Below are 15,304 nucleotides of genomic sequence, written 5' to 3'. Positions count from 1 at the left end.
TCCAACTCTTAAAACTGTAGTAAAATATAACAAAATGTACCATCCCAGTCATTTATAAGGGCACAGCTCAGTGGTGTTAAACACATTCATATTATCGGGCAACTATCACGACCATCCATCTCCAGAACATTTTTCATTTTGTAAAACTGAAACTCTACACCCATTAATAAGTCCATTATCCTCCCAGCCCTTATAGCAATATTATTTTCTAAATTTTTTTGTGGAGACAGGATTGCACTATGTTCCTCAGCTTGTCTCAAACTCCTGGCCTGAAATAATCCTCCCACCTCAGCCTCCAAAGTGCTGGGATTACAGTCACGAGCCACCACACCTGGCTGCATTATGTTTTAATGACAAACTTAATTTCCCTCTTCAGTTGCCATTGTACCTAATGGTAGAACACTTCATTTGCCAGTTCAGCTTGGATTCCACCACATCAGTGTGTTGTCAACCAATTCAGGCCTTTCATCTCCCCACGTCTTTGAGGTGGCATCTATGCTTGAGACAAGTGAGGGTGAGGGCACACTGGCACCTGGCACTCAGGGGGAAGGACCCAGGCAGAGTGTCTCACACCTGATTTTAGCCATCAGGCAGATTCCAGCTTTGCTGCTGGCATCCACATCTCTGTTTCCAGTTCCAGATTTGGTGTCCTCTGAGTTCCAATGGCCAGACCCATGAGGCAGCTTTTTTTTTTTTTTTTTTTTTTTTTTTTTTTTTTTTTTTCCCCCAGGAGTCTCACTCTGTCACCCAGGCTGGAGTGCCGTGGTGCTATCTCAGCTCACTGCAACCTCCGCCTCCGGGATCCAATTGATTCTCCTGCCTCAGCCTTCCATGTAGCTGGGATTACAGGTATGTGCCACCATGCCTAACTAATCTTTGTATTTTTGGTAGAGACAGGGGTTTCACCATGTTGGTCTCAAACTCCTGACCTCAAGTAATCTGCTTGTCTCAGCATCCCAAAGTGCTGGGATTACAGGCGTGAGCCACTGTACCAGGCCTGGCTTTTCTTTTCCCCTGGGAGTTTATTCTCATTAAGGTTACACATGCCATGAATGAGGAGGGAGAGGATGAGATCTCAAAATGCCTCTCCACTGGTGTATTAATATACTTGAACCCCCATAACAAATACCACCGACAGGGTGGCTTTTGAACCCTGAATAGCTGAGACAAGTCTCAGTTAATTTAGAAAGTTTATTTTGCCAAGGTTGAGGGCACCATGACAGAGCCTCAGGAGAGATCCTGATGACATGTGCCCAAGGTGGTTGGGGAACAGCTTGGTTTTATACATTTTAGGGAGACATGAGACACCAATCAAGATGTACATTGGTTCTGTCCAAAAGGTGGGGCAACTCAAGAAGGGAGGGGGCTTCCAGGTCACGGGTAGGTGAGAGACAAACAGTTGCATTTTTCTGAGTTTCTGATTAGCCTCTCCAAAAGAGACAATCAGATATGCATTTGTCTCAGTGAGCAGAGGGGTGACTTTGAACAGAATGGGAGGCAGGTTTACCCTAAGTAGTTTTCAGCTTGACTTTTCACTTTAGCTTAGTGATTTGGGGACCCCAAGATTTATTTTCCTTTCATAGCTTAAACAACAGAAATTAATTTTCTCACAATTCTGGAGGCTGGAAGTCCAAGATCAAGTTGTCAGCAGGGTTGGTTTCTTCTGAGGCCTCTCTCCTTGGCTTATAGATGACTGGCTGTTCTCTACATCTTCACATTATCTTCCCTCTGTACATGTCTGTACATGTACAATCTCTTTTCACCCTAATGACCTAAGCTTAGCTTAATCACCTCTTTGAAGGCCCTGTCTCCAAAGACAGTTACATTCTAAAGTATTAGGATTAGGGCCAGGTACGGTGGCTCATACCTGTAGTCCCAGGATTTTGGGGGGCCAAGGCGGGAGGATCACTTGAGGTTAGGGGTTCAAGACCAGCCTGGCAACATAGTGAAACCCCGTCTCTACTAAAAATATAAAAATTAGCCAGGTGTGGTAGTGCACACCTGTAATCCCAGCTACTTGAGAGGCTGAGGCAGAAGAATTGCTTGAACCTGGGAGGCGAAGCCTGCAGTGAGCAGAGATCATGTCACCACACTCCAGCCTGGGCAACAGAGCAAGTTTCTGTCTTAAAAAAGACCTAAAAGTTAAAGATAAAGTGTTAGGATTAGGACTTTCAGATATGAATTTGGGGTGGGGATACCATTTAGCCCATAACATCTGGGTGTCAACCACTCTCCCCCACTGACAGCAGACTCTTAAAAACTGAAAAGTCCAGAAATCAGAATGCATGAGCTCATTGATCCTACTAAGCACCTCTACCTGCCAGGTGTTTGAATGAAAAGTGGAAGGTAGAAAGACACTGAGATGCTGAGATGAGCCAATCCTGTTTGCACAGCCCTTCCCATGGCTCCTGTTCTTTCTCTCCATAACCCACTGCATCAGGCTTTGGTAGGGAAGAAGAGGGTAGAGGAAGAAGAAACAGGAAGAGGAAACAAAAGGAAGAAAAACTTTTTCTTCATGAAGCTTCCAGAATGTTAGACTCCTCTTCCATTTTTGACTGTTCCTTCTTTGTTTCTTTTGCTGGTTCCTCCTTTTAACCCCGACTTTTAATTTTAATTTTAATTTTTATTTTTTGAGATTAAGTCTCGCTGTTGTTGCCCAGGCTGGAGTGCAATGGTGTGATCTCGACTCACTGCAACCTCTGCCTCCCAGGTTCAACCGATTCTCCTGCCTCAGCTTCCTGAGTAGCTGAGATTACAGGCACCTGCCACCACGCCCAGCTAATTTTTGTATGTTTAGTACAGACGGGGTTTCAACACGTTGGTCAGGCTAGTCTTGAATTTCTGACCTCAGGCAGTCCACCCGCCTCAGCCTCCCAAAGTGCTGGGATTACAGGTTAGCTCCCTGTCAAGATTGAAGCACCCCAGGGCTCAGTTTGGGGTCTCTTCTTATCTACTCATTCCTTTGGGCATTTCATCTAACATCAGGGCTTTAGATTCCAACTCACATATGCTAACGAACCTCATGCTTATGTCTCCAGCCTAGTGATTACTCCTCAACTCCAGATTCACACATCACCTGCCCCCTTGGCATCTCCATTTAGATGTCTGTTAGGCATGTCAAACTAGCACATATTGAACATCTGACCTTCTCCTCTTTCCTCATCAGACACATAAAATCTGCTGGTTTTATTACTATTTTTTAATTTTTTTTTTGAGACAAAGTCTCACTCTATCACCCAGGCTGGAGGGCAGTGGCAAATTATAGCTCACTGTATCCTCAAACTCCTGGGCTCAAGCAAGAAGCAGCTTGAGCCTCCCAAGTAGGTGGGACTGCAGGTTTAAGCCACTATGCTTGGCTTTTTTTTTTTTTTTTTTGTAGAGACAGGGTCTCCCTATGTTGACGAGGCTGGTTTCAAACTCCTGGCCTCAAGCAATCCTCCTGCCTCAGCCCCCACAAGCATGAACCATTGCACCCAGGTAAATCTGCTCTTCTTGTGGCTGAGGAAACTCCATCCCTCTAGTTGCTCGGGCCAAAAATCTTGGAGTTATCCTTTACCCACCTCTCTCTCATACCCCACATCCAATCCATCGGCAGCTTTTGTAGGTTTCATCTTCAAACACATAGATCCAGAATCTGCCCATATTTCTCATCACCCCAATTGTAACCGGTCTAAATGACCATTGTCTTGTTCCTGGATTACTACAATAGCAGCTGACCTGCTTCTGTTCCCCCGACCAATGCAGCCTACTCTCAATGCTGTAGCCAGAACAATCCCATTAAGACACAAACCAGATCACGCCTCTTTTTCTGAAAACCTCTATGGCTTCCCATCTCATTCAAAGTCAAAGTCAGAGTTCTTACAAAACCCCACATCATCTGCCTCCTTCCTCCACCACTGTGCCTTCATCCCACAAAACTCCCTGATCCACTCTACTCAAGCTTCCTTGCTCTCCTTGAATGCACCAGGCACGCTTCTACCTTTGAATCTTTGCACTAGCTCTTCCCTCTGTCCCAAATGTCCACACACCTAACTTCATCACTGGCTTCAAGTCTTTGTTCAAATGCCACCTTCCTCAAGAGGCCCTACAGACCTGGAGTCAAAGGAGATCATTTTCGAGCTTTAAAATTTGACTACCCCGCTGGATTTCAGACTTGCATGGGCCCTGTAACCCCTTTGTTTTGGCCAGTTTCTCTTATTTGGAATGGCTGTATTTACCAAATACCTGTACCCTCCTGTATCCAGGAAGTAACTAGCTTGCTTTTGATTTTACAGGCTCATAGGTGGACTTGCCTTGTCTCAGATGACACTTTGGACTATGGACTTTTGGGTTAATGCTGAAATGAGTTAAGACTTTGGAGGACTGCTGGGAAGGCATTATTAGTTTTGAAATGTGAGGACATTAGATTTTAAGGGGCCAGGGACAGAACGATACGTTTTGGCTGTGTCCTCACCCAAATCTCAACTTGAATTATATTCCCTTAATTCCCACATACTGTGGGAGGAACCTGGTGAGAGATAATCTGAATCACGGGGACAGTTTCCACTTACACTGTTCCCGAGCAGTGAATAAGTCTCTCAAGATCTGATGGTTTTATTAGGGGTTTCTGCTTTTGCATATTCCTCATTTTCTCTTGCTGCCACCATGTAAGAGGTGCCTTTTGCCCTCCGCCATGATTCTGAGGCCTCCCCTCAGAATCATGTGGAACATAAGTCCAATTAAACCTCTTATTCTTCCTAGTCTCGGGTATGCCTTTATCAGTGGCATTACAATGGACTCATACACCTACCCAGACCACACTGTTTAACACGACAACCAACCTGCACTTCTAATCTCCCTTACCCTGTTTCACTGCTTTAACACATCTTTTCCATTATACTTATCACCTCCTGATGTATAATTCACTATTTCTTCATTGTGTATTTGTCTTGTTTTTGAGAGACGGTCTCACTCTGTTACCCAGGCTGAAGTGCAGTGGCATAATCTCAGCTTATTGCAACCTCCACCTCCCAGGCTAGTGATCCTTGCACTTTAGCCTCCCAAGTAGCTGGGACTACAGGAGCCCGCCACCATGCCCAGATAAATTATTTTTGTATGTTTTTGTAGATATGAGGTTGCTACATTGTCCAGGCTGGTCTCAAACTCCTGAGTTGAAGCAATCTGCCCACCTTGACCTCCCAAAGTGCTGGGACTAGAGACGTGAGTCACTGCACCTGGCCTTACATTGTGTATGTTTTTTGTTAGTCTTTCCCCATTGGAATATAAACCTCATGGGGTAGGGATTGTTTTGTACAGTGATATATCCCTAGAACAGTGCCGTGATCACATAGTAGGTACTCGATATTCAAACAAATGAACAGAGAGAACATCCTAGAATGTGTTCAGAAACCAAATGGAAATAAAGCACAAGAATTAGCCTTTCCCAGCCTGACCTCTCTTTGATTCTATTGCTAACTGGCTGTGTGTCCTCGGACATGTTTAACCTCTGCCCCATCACTGTTTAACAGAACTTTTTTTTTTTTTTTTTTGAGACAGAGTCTCACCCTGTTGCCTAGGCTGAAGCACAGGATGCAATCTCAATTCACCACAACCTCCACCTCCCAAGTTCAAGTGATTCTCCTGCCTCAGCCTCCCAAGTAGCTAGGATTACAAGTGTACACCACCACACCCAGCTAATTTTTGTATTTTTAGTGGAGACAGGGTTTCACCATGTTGGCCAGCCTGGTCTCAAACTCCTGACCTCAGGTGATCCACCCACCTCTGCCTCCCAGAGTGCTGGGATTACAGGGGTGAGCCACCACACCCAGCCACATAGCACTCTCTTTAATGGCAGTCACATTCTATATCTGCAACATCCCATAGGGTAGCCATTGGCTGCACAAAGCTACTAAGCACTTGAAATGTGACTAGAATGACTGAAGAACTGAATTTATTTTATTTTATTTTAATGAATTTAAATCGAAGTAGTCACAAGTGGCTAGTGGTCGTCCTATTGGACACTGCAGGCCTGTTTCCTCACCAGACTGAGGAGAGAGAGATGTGTATGTCCAGCATCCAGCTGGCAATGACAGACACTCAGTGCAGGCTCCTTCCCTGCCCCACACTGCCGAAGGCCACAGGTAAGAAGCCTAACTTCCACACCAACGGCACAGTCCGCTACTATGGGGGTAGAAGGACTGGAGCACTTTTTGTTTTTAAAGAAGGCACGTTGGTTTTATTAAATGCATGGGGTCAGGGAGATCACAGAGTGATTGCCCCAACTCCACAATGGGGTACAGAAGTTTTGGCTCCCTTTCTCACAGGGGAGTCAGAGCACATGTATAAGCGCAGGCCCGGAGAGAGAACAGCTGCAAGGACTCTAGGAAGAAGCAGATGAAATAAAGGATGACACGTGGGGATACTTTTTATATGTATATGTATGCCAGAATTATCACATTTTTGAAGCCTTCAAACAATTTTGAAGAGCCCTGGAAGTCCTTAGAGGTGCACTGGGGCCTGTCAAGGAGCTTGGAGAGGACTCAAGCAATAGACTTCTCCCCAGCAGAACCACTCTACACTTGGCTGCTTTTCAGGGCAGAGTTTTCTGTTACAGAGTTTGAAAATCACTTCAAATCTCCCGGAAGCAAACTTTAAAAACACTCTCAATAAACGTGAAACTCAACCACCGTAGCCCCAGCACATGGCATGGGAATGCAGCTCCAAAATACAGGGCCACACAACTGTAGTGTCTCAGGTTGTGTTTTGAAAATCCAGCTACCTCAGGCTTCCCAGGACCTAAGATCTTTAAATTCTGGACTTCAAAGGCCTAGACTTTTCACTGATTCAGATTTAGTAATAAACAACGAGGCCTGATAATCGTTTATTAATTTGAATACAACTGACTACAGCAACAGTTCTATAACATAACATGAATGAAAGATCAAAATATATGCATATCATATCAGAGACTTGGATTGAAAAACCAAAAACGGCTAAGTATATTAGCAAGGGTAAACCATGCTCTATAGTGGTTCTAGGTGATGAAGAAAAATAGGAAAGAACAAAGATCTTCAAGAATCTTCTAAGACAAACCTCAAGAATGCCACTGAAACTGTTTTCTGGAGTTCTGTGTAAGAATTCACTTCAAAATAAGTTTCACATCTTAGGAGACTGTGGGATCCTCAGCTGGAGAAGGAGGTGGGGCAGGAGGTACTGTGAGGTGGGTCCTGCGAGGGGGAGGGGTTTGTTCCAAATCCAAGTGGGAGAGCATCTCCTTGGCTTCATCACTTTTCTGGGTAATTATCTCTTTTCTAGGAAGAAAGGCACATTGAATGCCATTTGAATAAAGATAGGGGTTTAAATAAATAGAGAGAAAGAACAGACTGGGCATGGTGTTTCATGCAGATACAGATAATCCCAGCACTTTGGGAGGCTGAGGTAGAAGGATCACTTGAGCCCAGGAGTTCAAGACCAGCCTGGACAACATAGGGAGACCCCCTCTCCACAAGAAAATAAAAATTAGCCAGGTATGGTAGCATGTACCTGTGGTCCCAGCTACTCGGGAGGCTGAGGTGGGAGGATTGCTTGAGCCTGGGAGATCGAGGATACAGTGAGCTGTGATTGTACCATTGCACTTTAGCCTGGGTGACAGAGTGAGACCCTGTCTCAAAACAACCAAAAAGAAGGAACAAAAGAAATACCCCAGATGCCAGCATCTAAAGAGAATAGTTAACATTTTAGAGGACATCCTTTCAAGCTCCTCCAGCCACACTCACCTTGCAGAAATGAGATCTACTTTATGAACACTTTGTCAGTCAGCTCTCCTCAGAGTGAGCTCAGCTGTCCCCGTTGGTGCCATGGAACCAACAGAGTTGGAGTCTGCACCCTCACTCCTCCACCCCCATCCTCCAAGGGTCTCTTAGGATTAGAGCAGGAGTTCTTCCCATCAATTAGCTTTCTCCATCCCCTACTGGCCTCTGTGCATTTCATCCTGGGACAGGCTGTGTCTAAATCTTGCATTTGCATTCCAGCTATTCGTAGGGCCAGTCCATTCTCAGGTTCACTTCACAGCTTTGGCCTAACTTGTCCCCATCGCCAGGCTGCGAGGTTCACCTCCCCTTCTGCTGGAGTCTTCCCATCCTCTCCAGGGCTGGGCAAACCTTGCCATCAAGCGCATAGGACTAGCCTGTCAAGCTTTTACAGGTTCAGATTTAACTGTTCCCTGAACATTTACTATGTTCCAGGGACTAGAAATTACCTAGAAAGTAACCACATGTAGAATCTCAGCCCCCACATTAAATCTTTCAGCTGAGCAAGCTGAGACAGAAGGTGATTTACCCAGATCATGTGACCAGTAGAAGGCAGAACTGGAATCCAAATTTAAATTTTAATCTGGCCACAAGTTCACGGCTGCCATCTCCCAGTCAAAGCTGATCCCTAATGTTGCTGAAAGGATGTGGGATGATAGGAAAGGAATTGTTTGGTGGCTAGGACAGGCCGCAGAATTGTGCCATCTCGTCCTTGGATGGACATTAGAGCGCAGGGACCACACTTCCTGCAGACAATGCCCGCTCTCACGGTCTAAACCCGTGGTGTAAAACTGGCCGTGCACCACTATCAACAAGGAGTTAACATTCCCATGTATGGTAACTAAGAAATGGTACCTAATTCCTATTCTTTGTTAGTATCTTAAATCCTAATAAATTCTAAGGTCAAAGGGCATTGTAAACAACATTAGATGGAATCTGTATTTTTTATTTCAAATCAATAATTTTGATTTTTTTGACCAACTTCTTAACAGATTTAGTAAGATTATTATTTTTAATCTCATAATGTACCCGACGAAGAGCTCAAGCTAGAGGTGTCAGCTTGGGCCAGGCACAGTGGCTCTCATCTGTAATCCCAGCACTTTGGGAGGCCGAGGCAGGTGGACCACTTGAGCCCAGGAGTTTGAGACCAGCCTGGGCAACATGGCAAAACCCTGTTTCTGTTAAAAATACAAAATATTAACCAGACATGGTGGCGCATGGCTAGTGGGAGGCTGAGGTGGGAGGATTGCTTAAATCCCAGGAGGTTGAGGCTGAGGCTGAGGCTACAGTGAGCTGTGATTGCACTACTGAACTCCAGCCCAGGTGACAGAGCGAGACCCTGTCTCGAAAAAACAAAACAAAACAAAGTGATCCCCACTCCCCACCCTCTATCAAGAGCCACCAATGTGAAGTTTATCCCACCACCACCCACGCAGTGAACATACACAAATGGGTGTCATCACCCTTTGAAGGGCCATGTGAGAAAAGTCTGTTTTCCACAATGGATGACAAAGCAGTTTCCTCTTCTGTGAGACGTGTCTTGCAGCAGCATTAAATACATTTAAATAACCAGTGCCAGCTACAGTTTCAGGCACTTGCTGGGGCTCAGTGTTATGCTCCATCCCAACCCCACAAGCGATCCAGAGGAAAGATTTTAGGTACCTCGTGGTCATGGTGACTCGGCGCCTGGTTACCTCGGAGGTCAAGTCCTTGTAGGGGAGATTAATGCCGTTGTCTGCAGGGCTTCTCTGAGCCATGGCCTTGCACTCAGGGGATTTGAGGAATTTAAAGTTACTGCACCTGTGAGTGTAAAACACACATGCTAGCACCCATGCTTCAGGGGTCAGGAATGCTCCAGCTAGGTCCAGCATGACGCAGTTTGCAGAGAACATTCACTGCCTTACTCTCAGTGGGTTTTCTGGACAGCCTGGCCATCATCCTCTTTCCCCCCAGGTCAAGAGGCAGATATTTCCTCAAATACCTATTATGAGGAGTGGGCGGCTAAGAGTAAAATCCTTGTTGGTTGTTTATATATAACAAATGTGATTATTCCAATCGTGCAATGGGCGGCTCTCATTACCCCCAGATAACACCGAGGATGTGGAGGCACAGAGAGGTGAACTGAATCTCCCCAGGTTGCACAGCAGCCCTGTCTCATGCTGGTTTCCCTCTAATGGCGCCATTCCAGAGGAGCCCTTTCCTCACAGGGCTGTTTGGCCTCACTGACACGTGCAGAGCTTTCTTCCTGGAACACTTACCTTCTAAAAAGCAGGAAAGGGACATAAACAAGACTGCAGCTGGGAGCCAAGCAACTTGTCCAGATACGCACATGGCATAGAGACTGGAGGGTTGATTTTGATAACAGAGATAGCGGCCACCCATTTACTGTCAGCCACCTTGGGATGTCCTTTTACTTTGTCCCCCTCCTCCTTTTTTGGGGGGGTTTTTTGTTTGTTTGTTTGTTTTTGAGGCAGGGTCTGGCTCTGTTATGAAGGCTGGAGTGTATCGGAGCCATCTCGGTTCACTGCAGCCTCCGCCTCCCGAGTAGCTGAGACTACAGGTGCATGCCACCATGCCCAGCTAATTTTTGTATTTTTTGTAGAGATGGGTTTCACCATGTTGCTCAGGTTGGTCTCAAACTCCTGAGATCAAGAAATCTGCCCTCCTTAGCTTTCCAAAGTGCTGGGATTACAGGCGAGAGCCACCATGCCTGGCCCTTTTACTTCATGTTATTTGATAACCACAGTAACCCCACATGTAAGTATTATGATCCTCATTCAACAAATGGGGAAACTGAGCAGTAGAGAAATTAGGTAGCTTTTCAGGAGTCACAGAGCTAGAATTAGAACTAGGTCTGTCTGACTTCAAAGACTATATTCTCTCCACTACAGAGCCAAGTCATCTCCCAATAAACAGAAGATGAATTAGAATAATTCCCATTCCTAGACACCAGGTCACACTCAACGTGGTGACTCTGCCATTCTACAGTATAGATTGCAACAGCCGGAGCTCACCAGCTTGATCTTTTGGCTGGAAAGGTTTGTTCTTATAAGGATGCCCAACTTACCTTTTAATCCCAGGTCAGCTTAGCATATAACCGCTTTTACGCGTCAACTCATGGATTTGCTAAGAAATGTCCTTATGACATACTCTGTACCCACATACCAGCTACTTCACCACTTTGGAAAGAGAAAAGGTGGAAAAAGGACCACCAACGTCAACTTCCTCCCCTTGAGTCTTTTATCCTCCTGTAGTCAGTCTCTCTGAGGAACTTGGGTTAATAAGACTGATTTGCAACCTTAGAAAGCATCAGCTGAAACAAATTACCCCTGGAGCCATGTCCTTGAGAAATCCCCACAGATGTCACAGGGAGAGAACGGGTCTTGGGGGCAGAGCAGGGAAAGAGCTTTCTGTCTGTCATGTGAGCAGTGGTGAAGCACTGTCTTAGATGCTGGTAAACACGACATTGTGACCTAGTCTCTTTATCGGCTACTTTTTAAAAAGCTAATTCACGTACGCCCCGCCTCCCAGCGCCAGCAGTCATCACTGATCCCACCTCTTCCTGATAATTCACAGCACTTCTGCCATGCTGGCAGGTGTTTCAGCTCTGAAATTAAAGGAGTTGTCTGCGCAACTCCCACTTTTGATCTGAGTGATCTCGGGCAAGTAATTTAACCTCTAGAAGCCTTGGTTTTCTTATTTGTGAAAGAGGACTAATACTATCTTCTAGGGCAGTCGTGAGGGTTGAGAAAATATTTGCAAAAAATTCCTAATTTTGCCTTTCTTGCATTTTTTTTACTTTTAAAAATGTATTATTACTATTATAATTATTGAGACAGGGTCTCACCCTGTCACCCAGGCTGAAGTGAAATGGTGAGATCATAGCATAGATCCCATCAGGCTGAGGTGGGAGGATCATTTGAGGCCAAGAGTTCAAGGCTGCAGTCGATTTCTTTACAATGATAATAAAACCACAATAGAAGAAATTTGCTATTTGGGAAGATAAGATGTAATGAAGCTGGGATTAAAAACAAGGTTGACACAAGGTCTATATATACATAGATAGATATAGCTATTTCCCTTTGTCAACGAAAAGAGTCAAACTCTGTAAAACATTTGAAGAGATTCTGAGCCAAATATGAGTGACCATCATGACCTGTGACACAGCCCTCAGGAGGTCCTGAGAACACATGCCCAAGGTGATCGGGGTGCAGCTTGGTTTTACACATTTTAGAGAGGCAGGAGACATCAATCAAATACATTTAAGAAATACATTGGTTTGGTCCAGAAAGGCAGGACAACTCAAAGCGGGGGGGGCTTCCAGGCTATAGGTGAATTTAAAAATTTTCTTTTTTATAATTGGTTGAGTTTTCTAAAGACCTGGCATTGATGGAAAGAGAATGTTCAGGTTAAGATAAAAGATGGTGAAGGCCAAAGGTTCTTTCAAAGTCTTATAGTGACTGACCTTAGAGACAATAGATGACAAATGTTTCCTATTTAGATCTCAGTTAATCTCCTTAGGATTGGGAGGGTCTGGAATAAAAAGATCTAGCTATGTTAATAGAGATTCTTTACAGATGCAAATTTGCCCCCACAAAGAATGGCTTCGCATGACCATTTCAAAATATGGTGAAGAAACATGTTTGGGGGTAAAATATTTTGATTTTCTTTCTTGTCTCATAATGTTATGCCAGAGTCAGGTTGGAGAGTTTAAGCCACGATTAGTGTTAAATAAAACCCATCTGAAGAGAATTTATGATTTGCAGGGCTTGATACCCCACACCCCTTAGATAGGAATTTGGGCAAAATAAAAATCAGAGTTTAGTCCTCACCTTCATATAATGGAATGAAGGTAAGCCCTGTCCCCTGTATTAGTCAGGGTTCTCTAGAGGGAAAGAGCTAATAGGAGATAGATAGATAGATAGATTTTATACAGATAGATTATATATATATATATATACACACACACACATATATATATATATAAAAAGGGGGGTTTATTAAGTATTAACTCACATGATCACAAGGTCCCACAAGCTGTCTGCAAGCTGAGGAGTAAGAAATGCCAGTCTGAGTCCCAAGACTGAAGAACTTGGAGTCTGATGTTGGAAGGCAGGAAGCATCCAGCACAGGAGAAAGATGTAGGCTGGGGGCTAGGCCAGTCTCACCTTTTCACATTTTTCTGCCTGCTTATATTCTAGCTGGCAGCTGCGTAGACTGTGCCCACCCAGATGAAGAGTGGGTCTGCCTTTCCCAGCCCAGTGACTCAAACGTTTTTTGTTTGTTTGTTTGTTTGTTTTTGAGACAGAGCCCTGCTCTGTTGCCCAGGCTGGAGTGCAGTGGCGCAATCTCGGCTCACTGCAACCTCTGCCTCCCAGGTTGAAGCAATTATCCTGTCTCAGCCTCCCCAGTAGCTGGGACTACAGGCCCACACCACCATGCCCAGCTAATTTTTGTATTTTTAGTAGAGACGGGGTTTTACCCCGTCACCATATTGGTCAGGTGGTCTCAAATTCCTGACAGGCGATCCTCCCACCTCAGCCTCCCAAAGTGCTGGGATTACAGGTGTGAGCCACCACGCCCGGCCCTAACTCAAATGTTAATCTCCTTTGGCAACACCCTCACAGACATACCCAGGATCAATGCTTTGTATCCTTCAATCCAATCAAGCTGACACTCAGTGTTAACCATCATGTTACAGGAAAGGGGTCCTGAAGCAGACTCCAAGAGAGGGTTCTTGGATCTTGTGCAAGAAAGAATTCAGGGCGAGTCCGCAGTGCAAAGTGAAAGCAAGTTTATCAAGAAAGTAAATGAATAAAAGAATGGCTACTCCATAGACAGAGCAACCCCAGGGCAACTGGTTGCCCATTTTTATGGTTATTTCTTGATGATATGCTAAACTAGGGGTAGATTATTCATGCCTCCCCTTGTTAGACCATATAGGGTGACTTCCTGACATTGTCATGGCATTTGTAAACTGTCATGGCGCTGCAGGGAGTGTAGCAGTGAAGACGACCAGAGGTCACTCTCGTCACCATTTTGGTTTTGGCTGGCTCCTTTACTGCAAACTGTTTTATCAGCAAGGTCTTTATGACCTGTGTTTTGTGCCAACTTCCTATCTCATCCTGTGACTCAGGATGCCTTCACTGTCTGAGAATGAGCCCGGTAGGTTTCAGCCTCATTTTCCCCAGCTCCTGTTTAAGATGCAGTTGCTCTGGTTCCCACGCCTCTGACAATCACACCCTCGGAGCCCAATTAGATACTTTTTGAAAGCAGGGGCTGGGTGCAGTGGCTCATGCCTGTAATCCCAGCACTTTGGGAGGCCAAGGCGGATGGATCACGAGGTCAAGAGTTTGAGACCAGCCTGAAAACATGGTGAAACCCCATCTCTACTAAAGAGACAAAAAAAATTAGCCGGGCATGGTGGTGTTAACCTGTAATCCCAGCTGCTTGGGTGCCTGAGGCAGGAGAATCACTTGAACCCGGGAGGCAGAGGTTGCAGTGAGCTGGGATAGCGCCATTGCAGTCCAGTCTGGGTGACAGAGTGAAACTTTGTCTCAAAAAAAAAAAAAAAAAAAAAGGAAGAAAGAAAGAAAAAAAAAAAAGCAGGAGCCCAGTATTTTTCCCTTCCTCCTATCTCAGGGCTTGGCCAGGCTGAGCTCCTAGTGGGGACCCAACAATTACTTACATTGAATCAGAAGATTCAGAAGCATTGTCTTCTCATCTGTTCCTTTAGCTATATGATTCCCAAAGTCTCTAAATCGTGAAGGGTTTTCAAAGTATAGACAAATTTTTGCATTGTATTTGAATATGTCAGAAGCAATTATTGTATGTAAATTTCAGGAGATATACAGCCACCGTAATAATTTGTTTTTGTTTGTTTGTTTTTGTTTTTGAGATGGAGTCTCGCTCTGTTGCCTAGACTGGAATGCAGTGATGTCAGCTCACTGCAATCTCCACCTCCCGGTTTCAAACAATTATTGTGCCTCAGCCTCCCCAGTAGCTAGAACCACAGGTGCCCACCACATTTTTTTATTTTTAGTAGAGATGGGGGTTTCCCCACATTGGCCAGGCTGGTTTTGAACTCCTGACCTTAAGTGATCTGCCCATCTTGGCTTCCCAAAATGTTGGGATTACAGGCATGAGCTGCTGCGCCCAGTCTTGATTTCTTTAAATAATCTGTTTTGTGTGTGTTTGTTTGCTACTGTTTTAGTTCAATGACTTTTGAAAACAAAATCTGAGCTTTAGCTAGGAACCCTCAGGGAGTCTGTTGTAGTTCAGATACATCTAAAGTGTTGACAATAGTATAATCCAGAAAAAAATCACTATTTCCCACACTAGCCATCCTTTAGGATGTGTCATACTTTGCTGAAACATGTTCCTGAATCCTGACGTCTAAACATGAAGCTTACATTTCATACAAGGAGAGGTCCTGGTAATAAAGCCGTTGAACAATAAGAGAGTCTATTTCTTTACACTGATGATAATGAAAGCACAATAGAAGAAATCTGCTATTT

General features: G+C 44.8%; 1 protein-coding gene across 2 annotated transcripts; it reads right to left on the bottom strand.

Annotated features, from left to right (window-relative positions):
- Positions 1-6,846: 6,846 nt before the first annotated feature.
- Positions 6,847-13,118, bottom strand: MYOCOS (myocilin opposite strand). 2 transcript variants are annotated; one of them, XM_065535602.2, is made up of 3 exons: positions 12,804-13,118; positions 9,450-9,587; positions 6,847-7,289 (listed from the first exon to the last, which is right to left on the bottom strand). In XM_065535602.2, the coding sequence occupies exons 1-3, from the start codon at positions 12,908-12,910 to the stop codon at positions 7,142-7,144; spliced, it is 393 nt and encodes a 130-aa protein (XP_065391674.1). In that variant the 5' UTR covers positions 12,911-13,118; the 3' UTR covers positions 6,847-7,141. The 2 variants fall into 2 exon arrangements, with proteins under 2 accessions (XP_065391674.1, XP_045245048.1); XM_045389113.3 differs by lacking the exon at positions 12,804-13,118 and adding an exon at positions 10,855-11,043.
- Positions 13,119-15,304: the final 2,186 nt, after the last annotated feature.

This window comes from Macaca fascicularis, chromosome 1 (genome assembly GCF_037993035.2).
Source record: "Macaca fascicularis isolate 582-1 chromosome 1, T2T-MFA8v1.1".
NCBI classification, from domain to species: Eukaryota; Metazoa; Chordata; class Mammalia; order Primates; family Cercopithecidae; genus Macaca; species Macaca fascicularis.
Note: the sequence above shows the minus strand (reverse complement) of the source record. Positions and strands in the feature narration are given on the sequence as shown.